The following is a 27,476-nucleotide window of genomic DNA, read 5'->3' as shown; positions in this document are numbered from 1 at the left end:
TTTTTGTCTATTCTTTTTCAAAATGGACTCCTGACCCTCAGAAGCAACAGTTGGAACCTACTCCTATGAGGAGGAGCACACGTTTTCACACTCAAGGTAACTTATCACAGGGTTTAGCAATGACACAGAACAGATATGATGCTGTATCAGCGGAGTCATAGTATATGCATACATATATATGCATACGTATATATATGCATATATATTCATACACATATATGCATGTATACGCATACATATATATGCATACATACACATATATATATAATTTTTATTTTTATTTATTTATTTTTTGAGACGGAGTTTTGCTCACGTTGCCCAGGCTGGAATGCAATGGTGCAATCTCGGCTCACCGCAACCTCCGCCTCTCGGGTTTAAGCGATTCTCCTGCCTCAGCCTCCTGAGTAGCTGGGATTACAGGCATGCGCCACCATGCCTGGCTAATTTTGTATTTTTAGTAGAAATGGGGTTTCTCCAGTTGGTCAGGCTGGTTTCGAACTCCCGACCTCAGGTGATCCACCTGCCTTGACCTCCCCAAGTGCTGGGATTACAGGCGTAAGCCACCAAGCCCGGCCTCAGTGTATGCATATTTAACACAAATGCAACTAGTACACTTTGTGCTGCTATAATAGAATATCTAACACTAGGTACTTCATAAAGAACAGGTTTATTTATTAACAGTGCTGGAGGCCAGGAACTACAAGGTCGAGGGGTCTGCACCTGGTGAGGGCCATCTTGCTGTGTCATTATATGGCAGAAGGCATCCAATGGTGAGAGACAGCGAGAGAGGGCCAAACTCACTTTTATAACAAACCCAGTCTCATGATAATGAATGCACACCTGCCATTATGACATCAGTTCACTCATGAGGGCAGCGTTCTCATGATCTAATCCTCTCTTAAAAGCCCACTTCTCAACACTGTTGCATTGGGGGTTAAGTTTCCAACACATGAACTTCAGATGACACATTAAAATCATAGCATTCTATCCCTGGCCCCCAAAACTCACGTCCTTCTCACATGCAAAATACACTCATTCTATCCCAGTAGCCCAGAAGTTTCAACTTCTTTCAGTGTGAACTCAAAAGTCCAAATTCCAGACTCATCTAAATCAGATACGGTTGAGTCTCAAGGCACAATTCATCCTGAGGTAAATTTCCCTCCAACTGTGGGCCTGTTTTACCTACTTCCAGGATACAGTTGCAGGACAGGCATCAAATGGACATTCCTATCCTGAAAGGAAGAAACAGGCAAGAAGAAAGGAGTAACTGGTCCCAAGTGAGTATAAAACCCAAGAGAGGAAACAATATTAAGATAGGCCAGATGTGGTGGCTCACACCTGTAATCCCAGCAGTTGGGGAGGCTGAGGCAGGCAGATCACGAGGTCAAGACATCCAGACCATCCTGGCCAACATGACGAAACCCTGTCTTTACTAAAAGTACAAAAATTAGCTGGGTGTGGTGGCACACGCCTGTAACCCCAGCTACTCAGGAGGCTGAGTCAGGAGAATCGCTTGAACCCAGGAGGCAGAGGTTGCAGTGAGCCAAGATCATGCCACTGCACTCCAGCCTGGCAACAGAGCGAGACTCCATCTCAAAAAAAAAAAAAAAAAAAAAACTTCAGATATCAAAATAATCATCTTTGACTGCATGTCCCACATCCTGGGCACACTGGGTTGGGAACTGACCCCCCCAAGGCCTTAGGCAGCTGGGCTCAGTCTACCCAGCATCTCTCATGGGTTGGAATCTCATCCCTGTAGTTTTCCCAGGCTGGAGTTACACACTGGCAGCCTTACAGTCTGGGGCCTCAAGAACTGCCCCACTCTCATGGCTCCACTAGCCTTTGCCCTAATGGGGACTCTGAAATGGCCCTGCCCCTGTGATACATCTCTTCCTGAGTCCCCCGACTGTCTGCAACATCCTTTGAGATGGAGGTGGAGCCTGCCAAGGCACCACAGCACTTGTGTTCTGTGCACCTGTAGAATGAGCATCACATGGATGCTGCCAAGGTTCACGGCTTGTACTTTTTAAAAATTATCTTTTTAATTGACACATTGTATCTAAACAGAAATGGGATAAATTGTACATTATAATTGTACCTATTTATAGGGTGCAATTTGATGTTGCAATACATATATATATTGTATACTGATCTACAGCTTGTACTTTCTGGAGTGGCAGGTCAAGCCCCATGCGGGTCCACTTGAGCTATGGCTGGGGCAGCTGAGCTTGGAATTTAACTGCACCTCTCTGGAAACCTCGCCCTCAAGGTCCTAGCTTGCCTCAAATATCTCTGAAATGCCTTTGGGGTTATTTTCCCGTCGTCTTGATGAATAAAACCTGGCTTCCTTCTACTCATATTAATCTCTTTTAAAAGGGCTGCTTGGCCAAACCCTTAATTTTCTGTACTGAACATGCTTTTTAAAAATTATTTACGGCCGGGCATGGTGGCTCATGCCTGTAATCCCAGCACTTTGGGAGGCTGAGGTGGGTGGGTCACCTGAGATCAGGCCAACATGGCAAAACCCCATCTCTACTAAAAATACAAAAATTAGCCGGGCGTGGTGGCGTTCACCTGTAATCCCAGATACTTGGGAGGCTGAGGCAGAAGAATTGCTTGAACCCAGGAGGCGGAGGTTGCAGTGAGCAGAGATCACGCCACTTCATTCCAGCCTGGACAACAGGCTGAGAATTTTCCAAATCTTATTCTGCCTCCCTTTTCATTACACATTCCAGCTTTAAGTCATTTCTTTCTTCTCTCATTTTACTATAAGCCACCAAAAGAAGCCATTCAATGCCTTGAATGCTTTGCTGCTTAGATTTTTTTTTTTTTTTTTTTTTTTGCCAGATATGTTCATCACTCTTAAGTTCTGCCTTCCACAAAGTCCTAGGACATAGACACAGTTCCACCAAGTTCTTTGCAACTGTATAACAAAGCTGGACTTTACTCCAGTTTCTAATACCTTGTTCCTCATTCCCATCTGAGACTTCATCAGAATGGTCTTTCCTATTTTCTACCAACATTTCCATCACAACCACTTAAGTAGTCTCTGGAAGATTTAGGCTCCTACTACAGCTCCTGTCTTCTGAACCCTCACCAGAATTGCCCTTAATGCTCCATTCACAACAATCTAGGCTTTTTCTAGCCGGCTCCTCCCAATTCTTCCAGCCTCTACCCATTACCCAGTTCCAAAGCTGCCTCCACATTTTCAGATTCTTGTTATTGCAGAAGCCTTACTTCTTGGTACCAATTTTCTGTCTTAGTTCATTTCGTGCTGCTATAACAGAATACCTGAGACTGGGTAATTGATAAAGAACAGAGATTTCTCTCTTACAGTTCTAGAGGCTAGGAAGTCCACATTTGAGGAGCCCACATCTGGCGAGGGCCTTCTTTCTGTGTCATAATATGGCAGAAGTCATCACATGGTGAAAGACAGAGCTGACCTGACTTTTATTTTTTAATTTTTATTTATTTATTTCCTCTGATACGGAGTTTTGCCTTTGTTGCCCAGGCTGGAGTGCAATGGCACGATCTCAGCTCACTGCAGCCTCTGCCTCCCGGGTTCAAGCAATTCTCTTGCCTCGGCCTCCCGAATAGCTGGGATTACAGGCATCTGCCACCACTCTCGGCTAATTTTTTGGGCTTTTTTGTTGTTGTTGTTGTTGTTGTTGTTGTTTTGAGACGGAGTCTCGCTCTGTCACCCAGGCTAGAAGGCTAGAGTACAGTGGCACGATCTCGGCTCACTGCAAGCTCCACCTCCTGGGTTCACGCCATCCCCCTGCCTTAGCCTCCCAAGTAGCTGGGACTACAGACACCAGCCACCACTCCCGGCTAATTTACTTGTTTATTTATTTATTTGTATTTTTAGTAGAGACGGGGTTTCACTATGTTGGCCAGGCTGGTCTCAGACTCCTGAGCTCAGATGATCCACCCGCCTCGGCCTCCTGAAGTGCTGGGATTACAGGAGTGAGCCACTGCGCCCGGCCTGAACTGACTTTTATAACAAACCCACTCTGGCAATAACATTAATCTGTGTCCTCCTGACCTAGTCACCTCCTAATGGTTGCACTTCTCAACACTTTTGCTTGGGGATTTTCTAATACCTAAACTTTGGAGGACACATTCAAACCACAGCAAAGCCTTTGGCGAAGAGAGACAGAGAAACGTAAATATGCTGGCAGGTGTTCTGGCCTTCCCATGGCCATTCAGTGAGCACATAGCCCAGCCTAGCTTGAATTGAGAGACATGAATCTGCCGTTCCTTCAGCCACTCTCCTTCCAACTGGTCTCATCGTGCAGGCATTTCCCTGTCCAGAGGTGGTTGTAATGTCTCAAGTTAATTTTTTCCCATGCAACATAGAGCTTACGAAATGAAGCCAACTACTTCATCTGGTGGTCAGCCAGTGAAACCAATCTGTTTCTGCACTGGAGGAAAAACTGGCTGTGTTGGACCGAGTGAGACATGTCTCTCATCTCCATCATGGGAGATGGGAAAGTTCCTTTCTAAGTAACTCAAGGTGATTTTGATTATTTGCATTTTTGCCTTACTCTACTGAGTGTAGAAATCAGCCTTCTCACCCAGCCTTTTCAGGATGGAAGTCCATCTCACTGCTAGACAGCCTTTGGCCATCTTCCATTTTCCTTAATGTGAGTATTACATGCCTAGCCCCTTTGCAAACATGCATATACTGTTACACAAAAGCATAATTGTCGATTTACTCTCAAACCCTCCATGTAACCTGTGCTCTGTTCTTAATAGCATTTTCCCCACTTTCTCTCTAAAATAATAAAATCCCCATCCTGAGTCTCTCAAAGGCAGAACCCACCTTCCCTACATCCCCACCTTCAATGTAATTATCTTCCAACACTGATAAGGACTGAACATAACTGCTTACCCAAGAGCTAGATTTTTTTTTTTTTTTTTTTTTTTTTTTTTGAGACAATTTCGCTCTTGTCACCCAGGCTGGAATACAATGGCACAATCTCGGCCCACTGTAACCTCCGCCTCCTGGGTTCAAGCGATTCTCGTGCCTCAGTCTCCTGAGTAGCTGGGATTACAGGTGCCCGCCACCACATCCGGCTAATTTTTGTATTTTTAGTGGAGACGACATTTCACCATGTTGGCCAATCTAGTCTTGAATTCTTGACCTCAGGTGATCCGCCTGCCTTGGCCTCTCAAAGTGCTGGGATTACAGGGGTGAGCCACTGCACCCAGTCCCCAAGAGCTAGATTTTTAAAGAACAAGGACTAGCTTGGTAACGAGGTTTGTCTGATGTCATCTGCTGGGCTATTTATAGGCAGGACCTTCTGCTTCTCACCGAGCTGATCTCTGGCCATCTCTTCCCCAGGACTCCAGCCTCTAACTCACCATGATTTCTGAAGAGCATATTGCTCTTTCACAGGAGGAGACATTAACTACCACATTGGCCCGAATAGAAAATGACCTCAAATTTCAGGCAGTCTTTCTCCTCAAAGTGGAGAACATTTTTTAAATTACAAAAATGTAATCCATCATATGAAAACAGTCTGTCCCTTGACCCTTGAGGAATGAGACCAGTCCCTGCCTCCCTCAGCTTTTTGTTGCTGAAGCTGTGGTTGGAGAACTATAATTAAAATTCAGTTGTTCTCTTAGCAACCCCCTCACTGACAGCTCCTTTACAGCTTGCATTGTGACTTACCTACCAGTCCAAGATTCAGGGATTTGAGATCCTGACCATCCTTCTATCCAAAATGACTAACAATCTTATTTGGAACAATAGGGTAGTTCCAGCTATCTGTTCATTCTGATTTCTCCCCCATTGGAAAAATTTTCTTGAAAAAATAGCTATTGGCTGGGCACAGTGACTCACGCCTGTAATCCCAGCACTTTGGGAGGCCGAGACGGGTGGATCACTTGAGGTCAGGAGTTTGAGACCACCCTGGCCAACATGGTGAAACCCTGTCTCTACTAAAAATATAAAAATTAACCAGGCATGGTGGCAGGCACCTGTAATCCCAGCTACATGGGAGGCTGAGGCAGGAGAATCACCTAAACCTGGGAGGCGAAGGTTCCAGTGAGCCGAAATCGTGCCACTGCACTCCAGCCTAGGTGAGAGAGCAAGACTCTGTCTCAAAAAAAAAGAAAAAAAAAAAAAAATCAGAGACTCTGATTCAAAACATTTCTTCTAGTGAAGAGGCAGAGAAGCCAAGGCCAGACACGTGAAGACCCCCCAAACAGTCTCATGTCTTTGCTCAACTACGAAGTGACCAAGACAGGGCCCTGAAATAAGCCACTTAGTGGCAAAAGGCTACATGAGAGAGTTAGTGAAGAAGTAATGCATCAAGAATGTGATTTTTATCTCCCTCAAGAGTCTCTTCCAGCTGGCCCTGGGGAGAAGCAAGTGATTGAAATTTCTTGGACACAGTTGTATAGTTGGAGCTACACATCTCTTCTAAGATTCTACAGCAAAACAGAGCCAAGTCCTTGGCAGGGAGGCAGCATGTGGCAGTGAAAAATGCATGGGTTCAAGAGCCAGACCAGCACAAACCAGGCTTTGCAGTGTGAAAAAGCGGGGCAATTTTAGGGAAGATAATCTCTCCGAACCTCCAAGGGAGAGGACAGTCATTCCCACCACAGGGGATCAAGTGAGAAATCGAAAGGCCTGGGCACAAAGCATGGCATATAGTAGGCATGCAATAAATATTGCTTCTCTTACCTCCCCTTTCCTCTGGAAATTTCCATCCATCTGTGCAGGCTCGTAGAGAAGCGATTGCGTCCCAGTTCTATCACTGACTAGCTGTGGAACTTTGGGCTAGTTATTTTTCTAAATCTCTGCATTTTCCTCTGTAAAGTAGAAATAATGATAATACCTCCCATCTAAGATTGTTGTGAAAAGTGCATTTTATTTTTTACCTCTAAATACCAAAAAGAGTCCATTTTAAATATATCAAGGGCCTTAGCAAATAAAAGTGGCCCAAACCTCTGTCAGCCTTTGAGAGGCCTTGGTGGTAGCCCTTATGGATATACTAGGAAAGAAATGATTGAAATTCAATGACAGTTACAGCAAAATAAGAAGAAAAAATTAAGGCCGGGTGCAATGGCTCACAACTGTAATCCCAGGACTTTGGGAGGCCAAGGCGGGTGGATCACTTGAGGCCAGGAGTTCAAGACCAGTCTGGCCAACATGACAAAACCCCGTCTCTACTAAAAATGCAAAAATTAGCCGGGCATGGTGGTGCATGCCTGTAATTCCAGCTATTTGGGAGGCTGAGGCATGAGAATCACTTGAACCTGGGAGGCAGAAGTTGCAGTGAGCCGAGATTGTGCCACTGCACTCCAGCCGGGGCTGCAGAGCGAGAAACTGTCTCAGAAGAAGAAGAAAATCACCCTAAGGGAGCTTAGCCAACTAACCAAGAGTCTGTGTTGAAGAGTCCCACTGCCTTTGCTCAAATACTACTTGAGTAGCTATCTGATTTGGGGGAGATTACTTATCTTCTCTGTATCATGGTTTCTGCAGCCATAAAATGAGGATAATAATAAGAATGTACTTTATAGAGTTGCTGTGAAATACCTAGCTCATCGCAATTGCTCTGTTAATATAATTGTTGTCATCAACATCACCACCACTATCATCAAGAATGAAATGCCTTTTGGCCAGGCGCGGTGGCACCTATAATCCCAGCACTTTGGGAGGCCGAGTGGGGGCGGATTGCCTGGGCTCAAGAGTTCGAGACCAGCCTGGGCAACATGGTGAAAGCCCTGTCTCTATTAAAAATACAAAAAAAAAGTAGCCTGGCATGGTGGTGCGTGCCTGTAATCCCAGCTTCTCAGGAGGCTGAGGCACGAGAATCACTTGAACCTGGAAGGCAGAAGGTGCAGTGAGCTGAGATCACGCCACTGCACTCCAGCCTGGGTGACAGAGCAAGACTGTCTCAAAACAAAACAAAGCAAAACAAAAAAAAAAAGACATGCTTTTTATTTTCTGTCTTGAGACAATGCCATCAGTTATCCAGTTGGCACAGTGAGGCCACCCCTCGGTTTATCCAGTGCTTCTGGGGCCTGTCTGTTGGAAGCTCAATGGAGAGGACGTAGTTGGTAGAGTGACCTGTGGTGGAGAGGGTTCCTCTGCGGGCACTTGTTTTGTAGACTGGACACACATACACGTCCTGATGCAGAAGCATTGTACTCTCCCCAGGTTTCAGCCAAATGATGGGCAGTGGGTCATAGAGGATTTTTGGGAGAGATTCCCCAATCTGCATCGTTTTCCTGTCCCAACGGGCACCTTCTAAGAAGAGCCCTTTGATGTAGGCCCCATCTTCAGGGTTATCCTCCATCACTGTTTCTTGTGTGGTTACCTGGAAGAATAAAAAGCTATGAGTTCCATTGCCTGCCATTTTCCTACATGCGTAGCTTTAAGAGCCTGGAATTTTCTGATACTCAAAGTGCAACCTGGCTGCAATATCTACCTCTCCCAGGATCCAGGGACAATGGGGCTTCTGTGATAATATTCCTGCCCGCCATACATGGGCCAGGCCTGACTCCTAGTCAGTATGCTCCCTTCCCAATGGTGGGCTAGAGAATGCACTCAAGTAGGAGTCACATTACTCTAACACATTACCTCTAACTAGCTTAGTGACTTTGCATAATCCCTTCCCTTTCTGGATCTGGATTTATAAAGTGAGGGGTTGGGGTTAGATTCAGATTCAGAGACAGACTGGGTAAACAGTTCTGGAGATGAGTGTGGGGAGAATAAAGCCTTGATTTCTAGTTTCTGTGGTATAAAGACTTCCAGCATGGTCGATTTCAGTCTACCAACTATTTAACAAAATGCCTGAAAATGTAACCGATGGCCCTGGTGAGCTGATACGAGTGAGCTCCAGCACACCACTGCTTAGATTCAGGGGTGGTAAACTCAAATTCCTTTAGGTAATTGCAGAAAATGGACAAAGTATAGGAGAATAGGGAGGGGTGGGGATTATGGTGAACCAGAGAGCACAAGCTCCACTTAAAATCATTCAAATTATACTTTTAAAAAATTGTATGGTGAATGGAATGTTTTTCCCATTTCTAATTCTAAGTATCTATTGGAAGAATAGGAAAAAGCTGTTGACTTTTACAAATTTAACCAATATCCAGTGACTTTGTGAATTCTTCTACAGATGCTCGTCAACTTACAATGGGGTTATGTCCTGATAAACCCAACATAAGTTGGACATATTGTAAGTCAAAACTGCATTTAATATACCTAATGTACAACAAATATCATAGCTTAGCCTAGCCTCCCCTAAATGTGCTTGGAACACTTACAATAGCCTGTAGCTAGGCAGAAATCATCTAACACAAAGTCTATTTTATAGTAAAGTGTTGAGTATCTTATGTAATTTATTGAATACTGTACTAAAAGTGAAAAATGGAATGGTTGTATGGGTACTCAAAGTGTGGTTTCTACTGAACGTGTATTTATTTCACACCATGAAATCAAAAAATTGTAAGTTGAACCATTGCAAGTAAAGTACTCTATGTTTTTAATCACTTTGGATTTCTAGGTATACAATCATTTCAACATCAAGGAAGATGGTTTTATCTTTTTTTCAATGTTTATCCTAGTCATTTTTCTTCTTGTTGTATTTATTTTGGATTAACATTGTCTTCAAAGACTAATCAAGTTAAGTTCATTCATAAACTGACTTAAGACAGGGCAACCGGTTTGTGACCTCTGAACTAGATGATTACAAAGGATCTTTCCACATAATTTAAAATTCTACAATGCTCTGTAACAGTCAATCTTGCCGGGCGCGGTGGCTCAAGCCTGTAATCCCAGCACTTTGGGAGGCCGAGACGGGCGGATCACGAGGTCAGGAGATCGAGACCATCCTGGCTAACACGGTGAAACCCCGTCTCTACTAAAAAAAAAAAAAAAAAAAAAAAAAACTAGCCGGGCGAGGTGGCGGGTGCCTGTAGTCCCGGCTACTCGGGAGGCTGAGGCAGGAGAATGGCGGGAACCCGGGAGGCGGAGCTTGCAGTGAGCTGAGATCCGGCCACAGCACTCCAGCCTGGGTGACAGAGCGAGACTCCGTCTCAAAAAAAAAAAAAAAAAAAAAAAAAAAAAACAGTCAATCTTAGCCATTCTACTCTCTATATATGACAGGGTGATGCTTGACTATCGGCCATTCTTTTAACTTTACTCCAAGCCAAGGACTACCCAAGGGCATTAACGTTCTTCCAAATGAAGAGTCCACCACGTTGAACAAACAGAGTGGGAGAGTGCCTTCATTTTTCTTGGTATTCTGATGGAATCTGGAAAGATTCCCTTTTTGTACAGAGACAAAGCATTGGGAATCCTCTATTTTAGGAGTAGCTTTTAGAGCTGCTGTAAATTATGCTAAATACTTCATATGTACCACTTCAGAAGCATTTGGGTCTTAACACATCCACATTTTTTGACTCATAAGGAAATTGGCAACATTGCTTTCTCTGGTCAGCCCCTTGAGTGAGCCTAACCCAAAGCACCCCTACCTCAAACTCAAATCCAATGTGGTCAATGGGGATAGTATATTTCCGGGCATAATTCTGAGAGATGCCAGTCAAAAAAGACTGTGTGAAGTAGAATCCAGAGATCCAAAATACCACAGGGGGCCCCTTGTCAATCCATTCCTGGAGAGCCACAGAAATCAAGATTCGAAATCAACAACACATCAAAGATAGTTCAAACGCAAGTCATGTAAACAAGTCCCATATAAAACATGTTTTTTCTTATTTTTCTTGAAACAGTCAGCCCTCTTGGTTTAGCTTCTCTCTTCCCACTTTTGAAATAAGGGTACAAAAAATATATTTATACTTTAAGAAAAGCCCAGGTACTACAAAAATTAGCTGGGCGTGGTGATGGGCGCCTGTAGTCCCAGCCACTTGGGAGGCTGAGGCAGGAGAATCGCTTGAACCCAGGAGGCAGAAGCTGCAGTGAGCCGAGATCATGCCATTGCACTCTAGCCTGAGCGACAAGAGTGAAACTTCATCTCAAAGAAAAGAAAAGAAAAGCCCAGGTGCAAGCTGATATCAGGAATACAACAGAGAGCGGTGGGGACTGTAGCAGTGGAGAATATGTACCTTGCCTAAACTGAGCAGCTGCCACTCATCTCCAGCAATAGTTGCTATGCCATGCGAGAATGCAGGCCCACTGTTTCAGGTCTTCTATTTTTTGCAGTACAAACATCTGGATTTTTATATGTAAAAATCCAATGTTTACATGCTGGCTCAAAAATGTTTAAATTACCAGGCAGCCAAACCAAACATAATTATTGTCCAAATCTATCCCATGAGCCACCAGTTTGTGATATTTATTCTAGTTCCTGTTCCTGGCTCCATAATCTTTTTTTTTTTTTTTTTTTTTCCCCAGATGGAGTCTTGCTCTGTCACCCAGGCTGGAGTGCAATGGCGCGATCTCAGCTCACTGCAACCTCTGCCTCCCAGGTTCAAGTCATTTTCCTGCCTCAGCCTCCCAGGTAGCTGAGGCTACAGGCATGAGCCACCACTCCCGGCTAATTTTTTTGGTATTTTTAGTAGAGATGGGGTTTCACCATGCTGGCCAGACTGGTGTCGAACTCCTGACCTCAAGTGATCTGCCCACCTCAGTCTCCCAAAGTGCTGGGAATACAGATGTGAGCCACTGTGCCCAGGCATCTATAATCTTTTCAAGAACTTTCAAGTCTCCCTCCTCCTTCTAACTCCGGGAAGACTGTTTCCAGAGGCTCAATCTAGGATGCTCTGTGGCTGCCTGCCCTCCTCCCCCTGCCTCTAGTCTGTCATTGCAGAATGTCCTCTCCACCTAAGTGAGCATGCCAGGTTCCCGGTTACCCCTGACTCCGATACCTGGAAGAAGGTCAGGCGGGCCAGCAGGTCAGCCACGTAGCCCCCCAGAGGCTTCAGTGATGGGTAAGACTTGGCTGCCCACATGGCTGGCACTTTACCCACAAGCATGCTGTTAAAGACTTCCTCTAGCTCCGAGGACATCAGGACCTGTCCTTTGATGGCTCGGCCAAGATCGATGAGGCTCCTCCGAACAACTTTGGTCAGCCTGCAAGAACAGAGGAGCTGGCTAAGTTGGACTCTCCAGTGGCCACATTCTACCCGAGTCCACTGACTCCTGTCTCCTCATACTTATCCCCCCTTTAAAACGTCAGTTAATTAATGCACAGTCATTAATTGAGAAAAAATTAAATCACCCATTACCTTGCTACCTCAAGATAACGTTGATGTATATCTTTCCAGATTTTTCTCTATGTAAACACAAATTATTTTTAATGAGATCATACTATATTATATTTCTGCAATCTGTTTTTCTTTCTTAGCATATAGGAAACATCTTTCCAATTCAATAAATAGAGACCTAAATTGTCCTTTTTTCTTTCTTTTTTTTTTTTTTTTTTAGAGATGGGGTTTCCACTCTGTCATCCAGGCTGAAGTGCAGTAGTGCAGTCATAGCTCACTGCAGCCTCGAACTCCTGGGCTCAAGTGATCCTCCTGCCTCAGCCTCTGGAGTAGCTGGGACTACAGGTGTGCATCACCATGCCTGCCCTTTTTAATGACTGCAAAGTGTTCCATTTTGTTTAACTATTCCTCTATTGTTGACGTGTTATTTCTAGATTGTTGTCACTATCAACAACATTGCTAGCAAAATTCATCCATCTCAATCTTTTTGCAAATTTTAAATTATTACTAAAAATATTTCTAGGTCAGAGAGCATGCACAGTTTCAAGGCTTTCAATTCCTATTGTCAAAGTTGTTCTTTTTTTTTTTTTTTGAGACAGAGTCTTGCCCTGTCACCCAGGGGAGTGCAGTGGTGCAGTCATGGCTCACTGCAGCCTTGATCTCCCAGGCTCAAGGAATCCTCCCACCTTGAGTCTCCTGAGTAGCTGGGACTACAGGCACATGCCACCATGCCTACCTGATTTTTTTTTTAAGTAGACACAAGGTCTCCCTATGTTGCCCAAGCTGGTCTCACACTCCTAAACTCAAGTAATCCTCCCATCTCAGCCTCCCAAAGTGCTGGGATTACAGATGAGCTACCACGCCTGGCCCAAGGCCCTTTTTTATCAACTATAAGGTGCAGGCCTGAGAAAAGGCAACTGAAGGGCAGCCTGGGAGATGTCAAATTCACCTGCCTCTCCCTCTGACCTCTATGTTACAAGGCCCAGCCAAGCCTGGAGGGAATTCTCCTGAGGAGACCAAAGAATCTGCCACTACAAAAAGCTTTTCATCTCCAAAGATTTATGGAATCTCAACTGAATGGACATGAGAATGACACATGCAGGAAAAGGATTTCTGGATGTGTAACCACCAAACCATTGTATCAAGAGGAATGTGGTTGGGTGCGGGGGCTCACGCCTGTAATCCCAGCACTTTGGGAGGCCGAGGTGGGTAGATCACTTGAGGTCAGGAGTTTGAGACCGACCTGACCAACACAGTGAAACCCCATCTCTACTAAAAATACAAAATTAGCTGAGCGTGGTGGCGCACACCTGTAATTCCAGCTACTCGGGAGGCTGAGGCAGGAGAATCGCTTGAACCCAGAAGGTGGAGGTTGCAATGAGCCGAGCTGAGATCGTGCCATTGCACTCCAGCCTAGGCGACAAGAGCGAAACTCTGTCTCAAAAAAAAAAAAAAAAAAAAAAAAAAGGAATGTAAAATTCAGACATGTGTTAGATAAGCAGACAAGGGTAAAAGCTACCATCTGAGGGATTACACCACAGACCTCTATTATACCTAAAGACCTACTTGCAAAGATTCTCTTTCTATTCTTGCAACTATGAGCTCTGCTAGTTTTAAGGTTTTAGTACCCAAGGAAAGAACACTTGCCGAGAAGACACAGTCACAGTTCCCCTGAATTGGAAGCTGAACTGTCGCTGAATCATTCTGGGCTCCCTATACCAGTGGGTGAAAAGGCAGAAAAAAAAGAAAGAAAAAAAAGATAGTGGGGAGATGATTAATCCTGACCATCGTTGGAAAATAAGATTGGTTTCCCTTTTTGTTTTCTTTTGAGACAGCATCTCACTCTATGGCCCAGGCTGGAGTGCAGTGGTGCAATCTTGGCTCACTGAAACCTCCACCTCCCAGGCCCAAGCAATCCTCCCTCCTCAGTCTCCTGAGTAGCTGGTTCTACAATGCCCAGATAATTTTTTATATTTTTGGTAGAGACGGGGGTTTTGCCATGTTGCCCAAGCTGGTCTCCAACTCCTGAGCAATCTGCCCCCCTCAGCCTCCTAAAGTGCTGAGATTACAGTGCTGGGTGGCCTAAGCCACCGCACCTGGCTTGCTCTCCTTTGTAGAATGCCCAGTGGTAAAGGCCAGTGAAAGCCCCTGCAACCACCAAGACAGAGCTCCAGTGGCCTTAGAGGAGAATCACAGCAGAGGAGGGAAGCCATTAGTTTTGGTGTCCAGTTGGACAGTCCAGGACTACAGCCCATCATGCCAAGGTGTCTGACTCAGAACAGGTGGCCTCGTCCTAGGCTCACACCCCATACCTTGCTTGGTCCCTGTTACGGCCAACTGCCTGTTGACTCTAAAGAGTAACCCTAGGCCAGGCGCAGTGGCTCATGCCTGTAATCCCAGCACTTTGGGAGGCTGAGGTGGGCGTATCACCTGACATCAGGAGTTCGAGACCAGCCTGGCCAACATGGCGAAACCCCATCTCTACTAAAAGTACAGAAATTAGCCGGGCATGGTGGCATGTGCCTGTAATCCCAGCTACTCCGGAGGCTGAGGCAGGAGAATCTCTTGAACCTGGGAGGTGGAGGTTGCAGTGAGCCGAGATCGCGCCACTGCACTCCAGTCTGCGACAAAAGCGAGACTCTGTCTCAAAAAAAAAAAAAGAGTAACCCTAAAACTCAGGAAGTCAAGCAACACTCAAATAACATTCCTCCAGTACCCTAGTCCTCTGGAATTAGGGCTGTCCTTAAAACGGAGCAATGACCCAATGAGACAGAATAGAGGCAGTAACACATGGAGTGTCTGGAGCAAGACCTTGCTCTTGGAAGCAGAAGTGATAAGTTTTAGCCCACTTGGCTCTGAGTCACTTGAGACCTACATTAAATCACAGTCATCTCTGGACCTCAGTTTCCTCATCTGGCCTAGATGGTCTTTGGTAACCCTTTCAGTTTTGACTATTTAGAAATCAAATCCAGGTGATCCCACTGAGCTCCACGCTGTAATAACTGGAGGAGAAGAGGACTAGAATACAAGGCCAGAGATCCTGGCCCCATGGCCAGCCTATAACACCCCTAACTGTGTGGTAGAGGCACTGGGATGAGCATCTACCACCCCTTTCTAGATTTACCCAAATTTCACATATTGGCCAAGTACATGGGCTCTGGAATCAGACTTAGTTCTGGGTTTAAACTGAGTTTTCCCATTGAATTACTGAATACTGAGCAACCTTGGGCAAGTCTTAACCCTTCTGAATCTCAGGGTTGTTTTTTTTTGTTGTTTTCTTTAAGAGATGGGGTCTTGCCATATTGCCCAGGCTGGTCTTAAACCCCTGGGCTCAAGCAATCCTCCCGGCTTGCCTCCCAAAGTGCTGGGATTATAGGCGTGAGTAATCACGCTCTGCCTCAGTTTTCTTATTTGTAAAATGCTGGTAGCAGGATTAATAACTGGACATATTTCAAAAGACTATTTTGTGTGTGTGTGTGTGTGTGTGTGTGTGTTTTGTTAAGGGATAGGGTCTTTCTCTGTCACCCAGGCTGGAGTGCAGTGGCAAGATCATAGCTCACTGCCACCTTGAGCTCCTGGCCTCCAAGAGATCTTCCCACCTCACCCTCCCAAGTAGCTGGGACTGTAGCCGTGCACCACCATGCCTGCCTTTTTTTTTTTTTTGGATAGATGGGGTCTTTCTTTGTTGCCCAGGCTGATCTTGGACTCCTGGCCTCAGATGATCCTCCCTACTCTGCTTCCCAAAGTGCTGTAATTACGGGCATTAGCCATTGTGCCCAGCCCTGTTGCATACTTCGAATAAGACCCATGCATAGTGTTTAGAACCATATCTGTCACTAAAGGCTCAATACAAATGGCTCCAGGCCAGGTGCAATGGCTCCCACCTGTAATCCCAGCACTTTAGGAGGCCACGGCTGGAGGCTTACTTGAGGCCAGGAGTTCAAGACCAGCCTGGCCAACATGTCAAAACTCCATCTCTATAAAAACTAAAAAATAAAAAATAAAAAAACTAGCTGGGTATGGCGGCCTGTGTCCGTAGACTCAGCTACTCAGGAGGCTGAGGTGGGAGGATTGCTTGAGCCCAGGAGTTCGAGGCTGCAATGAGTCGTGATCATACCACTGCACTCCAACTTGGGCGACAGAGAGACCTCAACACAGGAAAGAGAAAGAAAAGTGGCTCTCACGACCACTTTTACTATTAGCCTGTGCTTGATACCGGCTTTTGCCTAACTTTAGAGATGTCAGATGAATGAATGGGAATGAATGAATAGAAGGAATGATTCAACCCAGGGTCAGCATGTGCTGGGGATGGCCCTGTTCACAGGCCCTATTCACACCCCTAATACGGGTGAGGCAAACCACTTCCTCTGCATAGCAACCCCTTCTCAGCTACTGCCTGTTAGATCCTACTCCTCACGTTCCAACTCCCAGGATTCAAGCTACATCATCCGGCCCACCTGTTGAATCTGATGAGCTCCTGCCTTAGGACGGTGTTCATGGATTCCTCATAGACCACGGGGTACAACTTCATGACCTCTTCCAGGTCGAAGTCTTTCGGAAGCTTGGAGAGAATGTCTTGCGCCAACTCCTCAACCACTTCCTTAAAGTGCAGGCAGAAGAGAGGTGAGTGAGAAGCAAGCCCTACAGGCTGTGGCTTTGGATACACTTGAAGTACTGATCATCTGGCTTTTCAAATGTATTCTGTGGGACTTTCCTGAGAACTCTCCAACCGAAGCCATTTCTGCCTCCGGTGGGGAAATGAGTCCCTCATCACCCCAGCAGCCTTGGAGAGGACCTCGCCTCTGGGCCCAGGAGAGTAGAGGCCTGTCCTTGGCAGGGCACGGTGGTTCACGTCTGTGATCCCAGCACTTTAGGAGGCCGAAGTGGGTGGATCCCAGGACTTTGAGACCAGCCTGGGCAACATAGCAAAAGCCAGTCTCTACAAAAAATACAAAAATTAGCTGTGCGTGGTGCTGCATGCCTGTGGTCCCAGCTATTTGGGAGGCTGAAGCAGGAGAATCACTTGAACCCAGGAGACAGATGTTGCAGTGAGCTGAGATCTGGCTGCTGCACTCCAGCCTGGGTGACAGAGGGCGACCTTGTCTAAAAGTGAAAAAAAAAAAAAAAAAAAGAGTCCTGTCCTGACACCTCAGGCAAGAGCCGAAGGGCCAGGTAGCTTCCGGGCAGCACCGAGCCTCTGTCTTCAATGTCACACCAGGGTGAGAATCTCCCACAGCCTCAGGCCCCTGAGGATTAGCTCCTGATGCTATGGGACCTTTTCTCAGTGCCCACAACACCTGGGAAGGCAGCAGGCCATTCTTCAGCATTGAGCAAGAAAAGCACAGAACGCTGAGCTTAGCCAAGCAGGGAGGGGAAAGGCCTGGAGGCTCAAGGAGGAACAAGACCCGGGTGTGGGAGAGACAGACACCCTGCGGTCCTGTGGATGAGGGAGGCTGGGATGTGCACTTCTTTCCCTCTTCCCACTGTGAGGGGAATTTCCACTCCTACGTCGGGACACACCAACCAGGCTGGTGTACCTTCATACCAGTGATACTTAATGGCACTAGGAACCAAATCATGAAAGCAAATTAGCAAGTTCTACAGTTGGGAGGGGTTGAACAGGAGGAGGTAGTTTGGAAGGTGGAGAAAGAAAGGGATGGGAGAGGAAGCAGGTGGAGTCAGGAGATGGTGGCTCCGGCTCTGGCTGTGTCCTTGATTTTATGAAGGCCTGGAAGCCGCTCACTTGCTCTCTCAGGATTTGTTTCTCTCTCTGTTTGCAGACTAAGGAAGGTGGTCTGGGTCAGTGAATCACAAAGAGTGGACTGGGACTACTAGATGTACCCAGGATTTTAGGTTGTTTCCAGGACACAGAAAAATCATGTTGAGTCACGTGGTGAGAAAGGTACTCTTTCAGGTTTTGGAGTTTTCTTCATTGTTGTTGTTGTTATTGTTTTGAGATAGTGTCTCACTCTGTCATCCAGGTGGGAGTGCAAAGGCACGACCACAGCTCCCGGCAGTCTTGACCTCCTGAGCTCAAGTGATCCTTCCGCCTCAGCTCCCTTAGTAGCTGGGACTACAGGCATGCCCCACCACACCCAGTTAACTTTTTTTTTTTTTTGAGACGGAGTCTCGCTCTGTCGCCCAGGCTGGAGTGCGGTGGCGCGATCTCAGCTCACTGCAAGCTCTGCCTCCCAGGTTCACGCCATTCTCCTGCCTCAGCCTCCCGAGTAGCTGGGACTACAGGCGCCCGCCACCACGCCCAGCTAATTTTTTGTATTTTTAGTAGAGACGGGGTTTCACCATGTTAGCCAGGATGGTCTCGATCTCCTGACCTTGTGATCCGCCCACCTCAGCCTCCCAAAGTGCTGGGATTACAGGCGTGAGCCACCGCACCCGGCCCCAGTTAACTTTTTTTAAGACAGGGTCTCTCACTGTCACCTAGGCTGGAGTGCAGTGGTGCAAGCTCAGCTCACTGCAGCCTCCACAGCCCGGAATCAAGTCATCCTCCCACCTCAGCTTCCTGAGTAGCGGGGATTACAGGTGCGCGCCACCGAGCTCGGCTAATTTTTTTTTTTTGACGGTCGGTGTTTTGCCATGTTGCTCAGGCTGGTCTCAAACTCCTTGGCTCAAGCAATCCACCTGCCTCGGCCTCCCAAAGTGCTAGGGTTACAGGATGAGCCATGGTGCCCAGCCCTTGGTTAACTGAAAAAAACTTTTTTTTTGTAGAGATACGGTCTCCCTATGTTGCCCAGGCTGGCTTCGAACTCCGGGCCTCAAGTGATCTGCTTCAGCCTCCCAAAGTGCTGGGACCACTGGTGTGGTGTGATCCACCACACCTGGCCTCTTGTCAAGTTCTGACCATCTTTCTCTTTTTCATTCCTTTCAAAAATAAAGTTTCGGGTCAGTGCCAATTCTTAGACACTCACACATCATTCTCCTTTTAACAAGAAGCCAACAAAGCCTCAGCTCAGGGGCTTTAGCCAGCAACATTATCCGGGAAGAACTTAACAACTGTTCAGGCTGGGAGCGGTGGCTCATGCCTGTAATCCCAGCGCTTTGGGAAGCCAACATGAACAGATTGCTTGAGCCCAGGAGTTTGAGACGATCCTGGACAATATGGTGAAACACTGCCTCTACAAAAAATACAAAAAAATTTAGCTGGGCATGGTGGCATGTGCTTGTAGTCCCAGCTACTCAGGAGGCTCAGGCAGGAGAATTGCTTGAGCCTGTGAGGCTAGGTTGCAGTGAGACAAGATCACACCACTGCACTCCAGCCTAGGTGACCGAGCCAGACTGTGTCTCAAAAAAAAAAAAAAAAAATTAAAAAGAAAAGAAAAACAACAACAACAACAAACAGAAACCAAAAAACACCAACTGTTCAGCTTTCATTTTCTTTTTATGCCTATCATGACTTTATGGAAATGATACTGGGTTTCCACTTATGGTTCTGATGTGCAATCTTTTAAATTAAAAAAAAAAAAAAAGAAGAGAGTTAGTTTTAAAACATTATGTAGAAAAAAAAAGCAAAAGAAAAAAAAAAAAGCAAAAAACCCATTATGTAAATGGAGTATAGGTGATAGGTGGATATAGCAGAAAACGTAAAGGTTATACAGGAATAGCTGACATTCTGGACATGCTGGTTCCCTTGCAGCTCTGGATATAACGACTCCTGGCAGTATGGCCACCGTGCTCCTTCCCTGCCACTGGCCAGGAGGCTGCCAGGCCCCCGCTCTCTGCCTTCTTGGTCATCCTCCAATCCTGTGTGCCCACTGGATGGAGAACTGCCTGGGAAATAGGATTGAGCCCCCTTTCCCCAGCCCAGTTACCTGAGGGGACTTGCCACTTCCTCCTGACTGTCTAGGGAGGGTCAGCAGGACCCCCTCAAACAGCTGGTTGGTTTCCTGGTTGTCTTTGGTGATGTCTGCATTCTCATGGAGGCCAAACACTTCTGGGTGGGCTGTGATGGGGAGGCTCCTGAGATAGTCGATATAGGACTGGAAGGGAAATCTTCAGTTGAAATAAACGAGGGACCCCAGAATCACACAGATGACTCCAAGCTTAGCAGAACCCAATCAGAACAGGAATCACACTGCATCAGTAGCACAGGACACACACACACACATACACACACACACACACACACACACACACACACAGAGGCTGGGTGAACACATCCCTAGCCCTCCCTCATACAGTTTTCTGGGCAGTGTGCATGAAAGCAGATGGGGCTGAATTATCTCTCAGCCCACCCTGGCTTGTCTCTGCTCCCCCAGTGGGCCTGGCTTTGGACCCAGACAGAACTGAGTTTAGATCCTAGCTCTATCCCAAACTGTCAGAGGCATTCGAACCACAGCGACTCCATCTTGTATAGGAGCTGAGTAAAATAAGGCTGAGACCTACTGGGCTGCATTGTTAGGAGCTGAAGGCATTCTAAGTCACAGGATGAGATAGGAGTCAGCACAAGATACAGGTCACAAAGACCTTGCTGATAAAACAGGTTGTGGTAAAGAAGCCAGTCAAATACCCCCAAACCAAGATGGCCACGGAAGTGACCTCTAGTTGTCCTCACTGCTCATTACACACTCATTATAATATATTAGCATGCTATGAGACACTCCCACCAGCGCCATGACCGTTTACAGATGTCATGACAACGCCAGGAAGTTGCCCTATGTGGTCTAGAAAGGGGAGGAATCCTCACTTCTAGGAATTGCCCACCCCTTTCCCGGAAAACTTATAAATAATACACCCCTTGTTTAGCATATAATCAAGAAATAACTGTAAGTATGAACAGTTGAGCAGCAACCCATGCCATTGCTCTGTCTATGAAGCAGCCATTCTTTATTCCTTTACTTCCTTTTTTTTTTTTTTTTGAGACAGAATCTTGCTATCTCCTAGGCTGGAGTGTAGTGGCACTATCATGGCTCACTGTAACCTCCGCCTCCTGGGTTCAAGCAATTCGACTGCCTCAGCCTGGGATTACAGGCGCATGCCACCACACCCAGCTAATTTTTTGTATTTTTACTAGAGACGGGGTTTCACGTGTTAGCGGGGATGGTCTTGATCTCCTGACCTGGTGATCCGCCCTCCTTGGCCTCCCAACATGCTGGGATTACAGGCGTGAGCCACTGTGCCTGGCCTCCTTTACTTTCTTAATAAACTTGCTTTCGTTTTAGTCTATAGACTTGCCCCAAACTCTTTCTTGTGCAATATCCAAGAACCATCCCTTTGGGTCTGGATCTGGACCCCCTTCCGATAACAAAACTATGTGCCCTTGAGTTTGTCATCTGAAACCCCAGTTTCCTTATCCGTAAATGGAAAAACAAGTGTAGTTATGAAGTATAAACCAAAAGTAAAATCCTAAGACCCTCCACTCTAAAATTTAACCTGAAAGCCTGGTTCCGGCCATGAGGGGAAGTGGGGGTCAGACACGCCTCATTATACCCCTGCAGCATTACCATCAACATACAGACCCTAAGTCTGATGAGAAACATTTACAATCTAGTCTCTCTGAAGCCTGCTATCTGGAGGTTTCATCTGCATGATAAAACTTGGGTCTCCACAACCTCTTATCATAACCCAGGCATTCCTTTCTATTGATAATAACTCTTTCAACCAATTGCCAAACAGAAAATGTTTAAATCTACCTATCACCTGCTAGCCTCCACTTTGAGTTGTCCTGCCTTTCTGGGCTGAACCAATGGATATCTTAAATGTATTTGATTGATGCCTCACGTGCTCCCTAAAATGTATAAAATCAAGCTGCACCCCGACCACCTGGAGCACATGTTCTCAGGATCTCCTGAGGGCTGTGTCACAGTCCATGGTCACTCATATTTGGCTCAGAATAAATCTCTTCAAATATTTTACAAAGTAAGAAAGAGACTCTTTTCATCCACAGAAGGAATCAGGCCTTGGCATGTGACAGGTTGTGGTGTTATATATATATCTACTGGTTTTCATCCATGGTTCCTGGCTTCTAACTCCCCTAGCCCTTGTTACAGTCACCTGTGATAATGTTGGGTGTGTTAGGCCTTAGGGGCAGGCCTCAGAAAACAGAATCTCTCTGACCTTCTCTTGCCCTCCTTTTACCTGCCCCCAAGCAAGACTCAAATCTTCCCCTATCTTTCTGATTGTGAGTCTTTTTGTTTGTTTGTTTTAGACAGGGTCACTCTGTGGCCCAGGCTGGAGTGCGGTGGTGGGATCTTGGTTCACTGCAACCTCTGCCACCTGGGCTCAAGCGATCTTCCCACCTCAGCCTCCTGAGTAATTGGGACTACAAGTGCACGCCATCACACCCGGCTAATTTTTGTATTTTTAGTAGAGACGGAATTTCACCACACTGACCGGGCTGATCTCAAACTCCTGACCTCAAGCCATCCACCGGCCTCAGCCTTCCAAAGTGCTGGGATTACAGGCATGAGCCACTGCGCCTGGCCTGATTGTGAGTCTTAAGACTCCACCTAGAGAGAGAGGGTCCTGCCCTATACTCTGGGGGATGTCATGCAACTTCCATAAAGACCCAAGAGGACTGGGTGCAGGGAGCTTCTGGAGAGCTGACCACACGGAGGTTCCTGGAGGGTATTTCACCCAGGGAGGGCATGGAAGTTCCCACTCCTTCCGCCATACTTCACCCTATGCATCTCTTCATCTGTATCTTTTGTAATATTCATTTAATAAACCGAAGTGTTTCTCTGAGTTCTGTGAGCCGCTCCAGCAAATTAATTGAATTAATTTCAATTAAAGGGGGAGTGGTGGGAACCCCAACGTGAAGCTGGTTGGTCAGTTCTTGAGGCCGGGACTTGTGACTGGTGTCTGGGGTGGGGGAAAGAACTGGGGACCGAGCCCTCAGCCCGTGGGATCTGACACTATCACCAGGTAGATGGTATTGGAATTGAATTAGAGGACACCCAGTGGGTGTCCACTGCTTAGTATGTGGGGAAGGGGGAACCTCCACACACTTGGTCACAGAAGTCTTCTTCTGTGTTGATGGTGGTGGTGGTTGTGGTGCGAGAGTAGCGGAAAAATACGATTTGAGAGTTTTTCTGTTCCACAGGTGATCAATAAAAGTAAGCTCTTTTTTTTTTTTTTTTTTTTTTTTTTTTTTTTTTTTTGAGACAGTCTCACTTTGTCACTCAGGCTGGAGTGCAGTGGCATGGTCTCAGTTCACCACAACCTCCACCTCCCAGTTCAAGCAGTTCCCCTGCCTCAGCCTCCCCAAATAGCTGGGATTACAGGCAGGTGTCACCACACCTGGCTAATTTTTATATTTTTAGAAGAGACTGCGTTTCACCATGTTGGTCAGGCTGGTCTCAAACTCCTGAGCTCAAGTGATCCACCCACCTCAGCCTCCCAATGTGCTGGGATTACAGGCGTGATCCACCGCACCCAACCTGTAAACTCTTTTCTATCCCTCAGATTTATTGTTTTCATCTTCCTTTTCTCATTCCCTGTCCAGTTATTCTGTTCCTCCCTTTTTGCCACCGTCTGAATGTTTGTCTTCAAGTAGCAATGTCCATCTTGCTCACTACCAAGGCTCAATCTTGATCATCTTTCTCTCTCCCTCCTCCACCCAGATGGATCCAATATTTTGAAACATCTTGTCTACCAAATACCAAGCCCTCCATAAACAGTAGCCATGTCTGTCTTGCAGGCTTTTGGGAATATTGGGAATAGCTTTTGGATTCAACTCAGGAAGCCCAAGGTGACCCCTGGGCTCCTTGGCTATGCTGCAGCCCTGTAGCCATATAGAGATGACGGAGCCCTGTGGGCTAAGAGGTGGGCCTCCCTGCCCGCCCCTTACCTGGTAGGAGCCATGAGGAGGGATGTAGTAAGTGTCTCCAGGAGCAAGGGAGTAATAGTCCTCCTCAATTTCCTTACAGTAGAACATGGACAGAAGTGACAGCAGGAGACGCCGGTCTTTGTCATCAGTCACTCTGCCTCCATAATTACATTCCCCTGGGGACAACCAACAGAAAGAGAGGTTGAGCCCAGGGAAGGTCATCATGAGCTTGGTGGTTAACATAAAACACGGCATTCTTCTGGCCAAAGATCTCTGCTGGGACACAGTGATAGGGACAGCAAGCAGGGAAATTCCGGGCAGAAGATGGCAGGTCCCCTGCAAGGGCCCCACCCTCAAGCTGAAAAGCCTGAAACTACGGCCCAAAGTGAGAACTTACATCCCTGTTTTCCCACTTGAATGTTGCCTTTTCTGAAACAACCCATGACCTGCCCCGCCCCCGCAACCCATGCCCATCAAAACCCCAGGCTCAGCCAGCAGAGGGAGAGAAGCAGCTGGACATCAGAGAGAAGTGGCTTGACTTCAGGGGACCAGCTTGACAGTGTAACGTTGGAGAAGAATCTGGTTGGAGATGGCTGGACTTCCTGAGAAGACTACCTTCCTGCTCCATCCCCTTTTCAGCTACCTTTCCCACTGAGAGCCATTTTCATCGGCAATAAAATCCCCCGCATTTACCATCTTCAATTCATTTGTGCGACCTCATTCCTCCTGGACACCTCTTGTACAAGAGCTCGGGTGCCATGAGTGCAGGTGCAAAAGGCTGTCACACTGACCCGCCACTGGGCAGTTAACATTTAAGCTGTTTGTGGATGGCAGAGCTAAAAGAGTACTGTAACCCTTCCTCTGGGTGACAGAGGGAGACTCTGTCTCAAAAAAAAAAAAAGACATTTTGAGAGAGAGAGAGAGACCACATTCATATAACTTTTATTACAATATATTGTAATTGTTCTATTTTATTACTGTTGTTGTTAATCTCTCACTGTGCCTAATTTATAAATTAAACTTTATCATAGGTATGTATGTATAGGATAAAACATAGTGTATATGGGGTGCAGTAAAATCCACAGTTTCAGACATCCACTGGGGGTCTTGGAACATATCCCTGATGGATAAAGGGGGACTAATGTATATGTTGAGATGGTGGCAGTAACAGTGGGTGGTGCCTTTGCTAACTGTGCCCCCGACAGAGAATTACAATGAGCAAAGACCCTTGCCAATTCATGCTGGAAATGTAGAGTGGGCAAGAAATGGATCTATGATGTCTTTTATACCCTTGAGGTTTGAGGATTGTTAGTGATCTCAGCCTAACTAGCCTATCCCGACTGGAACAGTTGGAAGGTGACTACTCTCAAGCTGGCTGGTTTATGACCAGCAGGCAGTTGGTTTATGGCTTGCAGGCAGTTCTCTACGCAGACCATATCCCAGGGCAATCATGCACTCATGCTATGGTCTGAAGAGGAACCCTAGGATGTGCTTCTGTGTGCCCTGGAACTGTGGGAATATGGCTCACTTCTATTTATTATTATTATTAGTATTAGAGTCGGGGATCTCACTGTTTTGCCTAGGCTGGTCTGGAATCCCTGGGTCCAAGTAATCCTTTGGCATCAGCCTCTTGAGTAGCTGGGACTACAGGTGCAAGTCACTGTGTCCAGCTCCAGGCACACTTCTTTGGAGACGGTCTTTCACCAAACTGAGATCCACTGTGTGTGTGCTGTGTGTATCATTTGGGGCTTTGTTCTAGGGAACACTATATGGAGTTAAGGTCAGTGTGACCTTCTGGCATGGAACTTAATCACTGTAAAGCCCAGTCTCTCCACCTTGGCACTCTTAACATGTTGGATCGGATAGTTCTGTGTTGTGGGGACCACCTTGTACATCGTAGACTGTTCAGAAGCATCCCTAGCCTCCACTACTATAACTGCCAGTAGCACACGCTATGACAACCAAAAGCATCTCCAGACATTGCCAAATAGCCACTGGGGGCCGAAATCACCCACGGTTGAGAACCACTCCTTTAAGCCTCTGTCTTCCCAGCTGTAAAATGGGGTTATTAACATGGAGCTCATAAGATTAACGTGAAGACTCAATGCATTAATCACAGGTATATAGTGCCGGCCACATGCCTGGGGAAGGAATTCTAACAAACTCCTTAACATATGGAGCTGAAGAGGAAATTGTGTGTGATCTTGATGCCCCAGTTTTTTAATTAAGCTGCATTTTGACCTTCAGCCATGATCTTCCATTCATTTAGCACACGTCTATATTTGTTCCTATCTCTGGGACTGTGCGGCATGTTCCTTGAAGTTAGCGGTCACGTTTTTTAGGTTGTGTATGTGTATGTTTTTTAAGAGATGGGGTCTTGCTCTGTCACCCAGGCTGGAGTGCAGTGGTGTGATCATAGCTCACTACAGCCTTGACCTCCTGTGCTCATGTGATCCTCCTGCCGCAGCCTCCTGATAACTGGGGCTACACGTGCACAACACCACACCCAGCTCATTTTTATTTTATTTTTTTGTAGAGATGTTGCCTAGACTGGTCTCAGACTCCTGGGCTCAAGCAATCTTCCCACCTTGGCCTCCAAAAGTGCTGGGATTACAGATGTGACCCACCGCACAGAGCCTATGATCAAGTTTTATACATTTACATTCTTCCATATGATATACATATCATGGGCTAATAAAAGGTTGCCGATTGATTGCTTTAATACAAAACAGCTGGGGTCATTTCTACCTCAGGGTCACTCTGCTGCGAATGTTCTCCTTCCTCTATGTCCCACCCAGTTCATTCTTTTCCACTCATAAAATTCCTACTCACCCCAAAAACCCATCTCTTACGCCTTCAAGAAGTTTGCCATGATCATCTCCTCCTCCTACCCCAAGATTTAATCATTATGCTGCCCTTCTACTTTATAAATGTTTCTCTTGTTGAAGTTATTACTATGTTATCTTTTTTTTTTCTTCTTTTGAGACAGGATCTCACTTTGTCACCCAGGCTGGAGTGAGGTGGCACGATCAGAGCTCACTGCACCTCCACATCCTGGGCTCAAGCAATTCTCCCACCTTAGCCCCCTGAGTAGCTGGGACTACACGCATGTACCACCATGCCTGACTAATTTTTGTATTTTTTGTAGAGATGGGATTTTTCCCCGGCCAGTCTTAAACTCCTGGCCTCAAGCAATCCCTCCACCTTGGTCTCCCAAAGTGCTGGGATTACAGGCATGTTCCACTGCTCCTGGCCTGTATTTTTTTATTATTATTATTTTTGAGATGGAGTCTCTCTCTGTCACCCAGGCTAGAGTGCAGTGGCACAATTTCAGTTCACTGCAACCTCCGCCTCCCCACTTCAAGCAATTCTCCTGTCTCAGCCTCCCAAGGAATAGCAGGACTACAGGCATGCACCACCATGCCCGGCTAATTTTTTTTTTTTTTTTTTTTTTTTTTGAGACAGAGTCTTGCTCTGTCGCCCAGGCTGGGGTGCAGTGGCCGGATCTCAG

At 46.4% G+C, this 27,476-nt stretch overlaps 1 protein-coding gene across 2 annotated transcripts in view; it reads right to left on the bottom strand.

Annotated features, from left to right (window-relative positions):
* Positions 1-7,937: 7,937 nt before the first annotated feature.
* The window catches only part of DNAH3 (dynein axonemal heavy chain 3), a 207,683-nt gene continuing 188,144 nt past the window's right edge, over positions 7,938-27,476 (bottom strand). The window contains exons 56-61 of one of the 2 annotated variants that reach the window (XM_050772636.1): positions 23,987-24,141; positions 20,010-20,177; positions 16,641-16,783; positions 11,845-12,049; positions 10,495-10,632; positions 7,938-8,333 (exon numbers count right to left, since the gene is read on the bottom strand). In XM_050772636.1, the coding sequence (XP_050628593.1) occupies positions 7,980-8,333; positions 10,495-10,632; positions 11,845-12,049; positions 16,641-16,783; positions 20,010-20,177; positions 23,987-24,141 (1,163 nt within the window). In that variant the 3' untranslated portion in view covers positions 7,938-7,979. The remainder of the gene's footprint in view (positions 8,334-10,494; positions 10,633-11,844; positions 12,050-16,640; positions 16,784-20,009; positions 20,178-23,986; positions 24,142-27,476) is intronic. The other variant, XM_050772637.1, reaches the window with a different exon arrangement.

Source organism: Macaca thibetana, chromosome 20 (genome assembly GCF_024542745.1).
Source record: "Macaca thibetana thibetana isolate TM-01 chromosome 20, ASM2454274v1, whole genome shotgun sequence".
NCBI lineage: Eukaryota > Metazoa > Chordata > Mammalia > Primates > Cercopithecidae > Macaca > Macaca thibetana.
The sequence above is the reverse complement of the archived record's forward strand: the minus strand, read 5'-3'. Positions and strand labels throughout refer to the sequence as shown.